The sequence below is a fragment of the Perna viridis genome, chromosome 9, assembly GCF_037379345.1.
Source record: "Perna viridis isolate PV_CMFRI_1.1 ecotype Kerala chromosome 9, ASM3737934v1, whole genome shotgun sequence".
Lineage (NCBI taxonomy): Eukaryota > Metazoa > Mollusca > Bivalvia > Mytilida > Mytilidae > Perna > Perna viridis.
This window is the reverse complement of record NC_142453.1, coordinates 41,695,533-41,702,000: the sequence shown is the minus strand read 5'-3', so window position 1 is coordinate 41,702,000 and position 6,468 is coordinate 41,695,533. Positions and strand designations below refer to the sequence as shown.

The 6,468-nt window shown below is 32.4% G+C and overlaps 1 protein-coding gene across 1 annotated transcript; it reads right to left on the bottom strand.

Annotated features, from left to right (window-relative positions):
• Nucleotides 1–149: 149 nt before the first annotated feature.
• LOC148608576 (uncharacterized) lies at nt 150–2,774 on the bottom strand. Its single transcript, XM_088543601.1, has 2 exons — nt 2,676–2,774; nt 150–2,157 (listed from the first exon to the last, which is right to left on the bottom strand). Exons 1-2 carry the CDS (start codon nt 2,772–2,774, stop codon nt 1,660–1,662), a joined length of 597 nt encoding a protein of 198 aa, XP_088399727.1. The 3' UTR covers nt 150–1,659.
• Between the last annotated feature and the right edge of the window lie 3,694 nt (nt 2,775–6,468).

The window sequence follows — 6,468 nt, the reverse complement described above, 5'->3', positions numbered from 1 at the left end:
TGTTTTGATGCTTCAATATGATTTGAAAATGAAAACTTCAGTTCTTATTAGTCTGTTAGTAGGATGAAATCACTCAAAAACGAAACTACCACAAAAATTTTAGTTACCTGGTTATTATGTTTATTTCAGAAACAGAACAGTAATCATTAATTTCTGTTTATTTTAAAATCATGTCTACATTTACATTGTATTCTTGTTCTATTACATAAGACAAATAATACTCTCCCATATGAAAACTGATTCTTGAAATTTAAAAATTACGAAAATTGGAAGGTTACAGACGTCTGATATGTTTCAATACAAAATACATGATACTGATTACTTTTCAATCTGACATACTGCATTTACTCACTCAATGAGACAAATATTGTGACAAGACAATATCTTCTGTATTTTATAAATGATACTTAAGATCATGACATTATGGGGTAGTTTTATTTCCACTATTAGATTCCTAACATGAAAACTGAACTGTTATGAATTCTTGTTGAAAAAAATTACATGCAATTTGAGGAACAGTATTGTATTTAAAACAACATGAAATCAGATTGATCTCAGAAACAGCGAAAGAAGACCGCTAACAATATGTACATGTAATTGTCTTATACAAAACTAGTATGTGTACAGTAATGATTAGGACACTTTGAATTACTTTTTAAAAGACCCCCTTTTTCATTGAAGGATGTAAACAATATTAGCGTTTTCCTAATAAAATACCTGTAAAATAAATCAGACAGTGACTCGCATTTCTGCCTATCCTTAAGCACATATAGGCTGTATTTCTCGATAACACTTTATACTTAAATATTTTGACAATGAAGACTAAATTGATAAAACAAAAATGTAACAATATTATGCCATAGTTAACAAAAAATATAATACATTAGTTGATGTTTTTTACAGTTTTATTGAAGTTTTTAGTTGGCAAAGTTAAATATGGCTCAGATTGAGGTGCTTTCTGTGCTGTTTAATCACTATCTGTATGGTAACATATTCATATAAATGTTTGTATGTTTGACATGGGACACCCAGATTGCATTATTTTATAAAACAGAATATTTGTCATTATAAATTACTCAGAGAAATACAGATGCCACTTCTTGTATTACAATCATTCACATATAAATAGAACCCGAAATAATTTTTGTTTTGCAAGAAATAAACATATTTAAGAGGGTAGTATTTGAGATAAATCTTTTTTGTCTCGAAAATCAAAGAAATTATAATGTAATTTTGGTTACATTTGTACATTAAAAGAAACGATACAAGGGATGTTTCATTTCCAGACCAGTAAAAAAATATATAACATTATGCATTTTCTGAGTTGGTCGCCCGGTAATACTTAAATTACTGTACATTTTGTTGATGTTCTGAGACAAATGCGATAAATAATTTGACTGCATATTACAGTTATTAAATTACATGAGGTTACTATATGACTTCCATCTCGAACATTGAGCCTTTTTATCTTTCCAGTTCCCTTAAAATAAAAGTGTTTATCTCCAGTTTCATCTTAAATATTTTACCGGACATACCGATCTATCAAAGCAGAAAACTTTAAAATTTCGTGTAAAACTTTGTAATGATGTTGATATAAAGTGATGGAATAAGTCTATTAAAGATGGTTTAATGTTATTTTTGGTTGATAGTTGTCAATTTTCAGTATTCTACATTGTAATTGTAGATCCAGATTTCTCTTCCTCCTTGATTTGAAAGAAACGGCTTTTGGTAACCTTTACTAAATACCATAGCCATTGGGCCTCTGATTTTATCCTTTTCTGACAGAACGATTTCACTACTCTTCCCGTCCTGTGACAGTCTATGAACGTTGTATGATCCTCTACCGACAACAAACACGTTGCCGGAAGGATCAGATGTTATGCCGACAGATCCATGAAGGTCTAATGAACTGAAAGTAAAATGATCTCCCCGCCGACAACAGTAAACTGAACCATAATCTGTCATATAGACTTCATTGTCTACGTAATGTATGTAATAATTTTTTAGTATACCCTCGATGTTTCTACTGTCTATTAATGAAAGTGTATCGTCAAAAATGTAATATTTATCCACTCCACCGACAAACAGTTTACCATTGACCCAACATACACCAAACGTCTCCCTGGTTACACTGATGGACTTTGATACCCGGAAGTTCTGCACGTGATATATACCATTACACGGTGTAGTAACTATAATATCATTACGTATCTGACCATAAGTGATACCGCATGGACGACCGACAATGTCAAATGTCGCCAGTCGGTCGCCGTTATATCATACTTGAACATATGTCTTTGGGTTTATAAAAAAACGGAATCAAATGATCACCATTTATAGGAAGTATACCAGAAATCGTTCCATCATTGGTTACTTTATATTTTTCAAGAATTTAAACTATTTCGCCACCTTTGACCTTAAAGACGACATTTTGTGAGCGCCGACTAATTTATCTTGCTGATAATTAATGGAACAAAAGTTGGAGATTACTTTGATCTCACCCATCGAGTTTTCTTTTATGACATCGAGTACTGAACATACTCCTTCACGTGACTAGATAACTGAGCATCTTGGTTTGTTAGATTAAGTTAAAGTTCGCACAGGAACACGAACATTTGGTTTTGTGAGCCACGCGTTTTAAAAAATTCTAACTGGCGGGAAGAGTCTCCAATTACTGATTGGATGTGTGTGGTTGTCTTATTTTCCGATTCTATTTCATCAACTGCTCTTTCCTTTTTCTGGAAGCCTCTTTGACAAGACGTCTTCCATCGCATCTAAACGTTTGGCTAATTTTATCTTGTGATCTTCCATCGATTTGGTAACTATTTCTGAATGTTACGGTAAGATGTTTTTAGATTTTTCTATGTAAATTGAATTTCAAGCCTATTGATATTCGAATAAATGATAAAATTATTTAACCAATAATGTTTTGGAATAACTCTAGACTGTCGCCACCATCACAAGCTCCGTAGTCTGCAATAAACAAGCGGATATGGTCATTCTGCTTCAATATTCCTGAAAAAGATACCCAATGGACTTTATACTATTTTTTAAAATCAAAACACATATCTATTAAGCACATCGTATAAGAGATATTTTAAAGACTAACCTCTCGCCGGCAATATTAAAATCAAGTACCTAGAGAATCGGCATTCAAAAATAAAAAAAAAAACAAAAAAACAAAAAAACAAAACAAACAGTACTCAAAACTATACAATTACTAAAAGTAAGCCTAACTCATTAGAAAAAAATATTAAAGACGATGGTTTAAATCGTCATACATTGTTCTGGGCACCATTGAAGAAATAATTAAGAAAAGGTGATGTTTTCTTATATGTTATATGCAGACGATGGTTATAGATTAATACATTACATTTTCTTTATCGACTGTAGTATTAACGCGATACTTCCATAGTTCTTGGTAGAAATTCATCATACTTTGTAAAAATAATTCCAAATTATCGTCAAAATATAACAATGAAGATGTTTTCAAAATGCTAGAACTTTTATCAACATCACATTTATCTAGTGTGGTGGACGCCTTTTTTAACAAACGGTCGGCATTCCAATGGGAACAAATTGTGCTCTCTACTTGCTGACCTATTCCTTCACTCTTCTGAGGATGACTTTATAACTGAACTGATCCAAAAGAAGGAACATCGTTTAGGTAGATCCTTTAATCTCAGTTCCCGCAATATAGATGACATATTACCGTTAAACAACAGTTACGGGGATTTGATACATTGCATATAACCCAAAAGTAACCCCACTAAGAAGTCAGCCTCATATCTTGACCTACACTTAGAGATCGATGGTAAAGGGAAGTTATTGATCAAGCTAGACGACAAACGCGATCACTTTTCATTACGTATTGTCAACTTTCCAACTTTTATGTAGTCCAGGGGCAAAGACCAGGCAGGGATAACGGACACACACAACAAAAAAGATAAAATAACTAAAATAACAAATGCATAGTAACAAAAGTAAATGTGCAGCTCGGACTCTGGAAGCATGGAGCAGGTGTGCCGGTAGGCTAAGCTTCCTTTATTTTTCTAGAAACACTCGATGAGTTGCTCATAAAAAGTCAAGTCTTGGGTAGACGAAAGAGAAAAGGAAAACTATGACACTTTAAACAAATCCTGTTTTCACGTTGCAGATGGACAAAATGTAACGATCCACGAATTCATGATGATGACAAAAAAACTTCTGTTGTGATGATTTCAATCGTGCAGCAATCGCTCAAATTCAGTTAAAGTGCGCCTAAGCCGATTTTGTAGTCACAAGCTGTTTTCAAAGACATAAAGCTATTTCTTGATATAGTTTGGGATACAAATTATTATCAGGGTTTTGCTAGATTGTAAAAACGTAATTAACAGGGCATTGATCCGGTTCACCAAACAAAAACGGTAAATATCTAAGATTAAATCGACAAAAACCCTATGTCACAAATTAGGGTTCCCCTAAAAACTACAGAGAAAAATATAAAATAAAGAACGCCCAATAAGTTTTCTAGGGAGAAAAATGACTAGAAAATATAATTTTAACAGTTATTTTTACATCGAAAACGATTTAATTTTTTTACACAAAATACGGATGCCCCATGAAACACATAACTACGTTTCAATTTTCCTGAAGCAGTAAAGCAAATGTAATTGACACATACGGTAAGTCCATGTGAGGAAAAAATACCATAAAATTATAAACAAGATAAAAATGAGTGATTTACACGTAAAGGATAATGCTTTTATTGAAAAAAAATGCATGATATTTATCTTTTTTCAAATGTATTTAATTGTGAATTACGTTACGGTGTCTCTTGCATCTGTTAATGGTGGTAAGGAACTTTCCATATTCTTAATTATACACATACCAATGTCAGTCATAAATGACTCTTAAACAGCTTTTTCAGGTACTATATATTTTTTCACATTCTTGGTAAAGTCCATGAATTACGTTACGGTAATTTCTTTTAAACGAACGAAAAATGCTGTTCTCGGAACAAATTAACTATAAATCATTATCAGTGAAATTGCCTATAATACAGGCATCTTAAGAAGGGAAGTTGTGATGCGGGAACAATTGTAAAGTAATTCCTGATGTAAACATTCCCTCTAGTCGTAAATGTCCTTAATTTCTGTTAAGTGCAATTATTTAAATGTTATTGATTTTCAGTTTAATTTAGTATAGAAACGGAGAATACATGTATTTGTAAGATGTTATGACAATAGTATATTGCTATGTTTGATATACAAATTAAGCATTGGTATATATTGCAGTGTAACGTAATTCACAACATTGAAACATAATTCACCGGTTCATTAACTGTGTATTTTGATTAAAGAAAATAGTTTTACACGAGAACTTTTCTCGAGAAACATTAAATTAAGGCTAAACAAAGGTAGGAATAACTTTCGAAAAACAAAATCCATTCAAAAACGATTTAATCATTACAAGAATTTAAGTAAACACAAAAAGATTAGTGTGCTTCTTCGTGAATTGATATAGATAAATTATTGTTTTGTTTTTGTTTATTCAGATCACTTGAAAACAAGGAATATATATTGAACTCAAGCATCACTGCAATAAAATATTTGATAATGCACCTTTAAGCAACGATCATTTTTTTTTCTTTCATAGTCCTATATGACAATCTATCAAACTTTACGACAAACATGATGACTTTTCATTCAGAATTGTCAACTTTTCTTTCATCTGTGGCAACATCCCTTCCTCACCTGCGTATGGAGTGTTCATATCTTAACTCATACGTTATGCCAGAGTTTGCCTAAACTACGTAGACTTTTTTAGGCTTCTGGAAAAAGGTTATGTTGCTACAAAAATGAAGTCATCACTACAGAAGTTTTATGGTCGTAAACATGAACTCGTGGACCGTTATAGTGTATCCATCTGCACCTGAAAACTGATTTGTTCAACGTATCACAGTTTTCCTTTCCTTTTTCGTCTACCCCGGACTTGACTTTTTATGAGCAGTTCGGGGAATGTTTCTAGAAAAGCAGAGGACGCTAACCTTAACGGTGCACCTGGCCCATGCTCTCAGCTTTTAGTGGAGTTCGAGTTGCTCATTTACTTTTGCTGCTTTGTACGTATTAACTTAGTTACTTTATGTTCTTTTTTGTGTTATATTTTCCATGTCTGCTCTTTGTCCCTGGATTACAATCTTTTGATTCCAGCTGGAACCTTGTCATTAGATTATTGATTCTCTACTTCGTAGAGTCATTTGAAAGAGATAAATGAGTGTCAACTTTTAAATAGAAAAAAAACAAATAAAACAAAACAACAAAACAACACCAACAAAACAACAATTAAAAAACAAACATCGGGTGTTGGCGAAATGTTTAACAATTCTAAAAGACATTACTGTGATGCAAGAAAGTGCATCACTTTTTTTCCTCACTTTAAGTGAGACATCCCAGGCACTTAGTATGTTAAGCAAAATGAATGCATTCA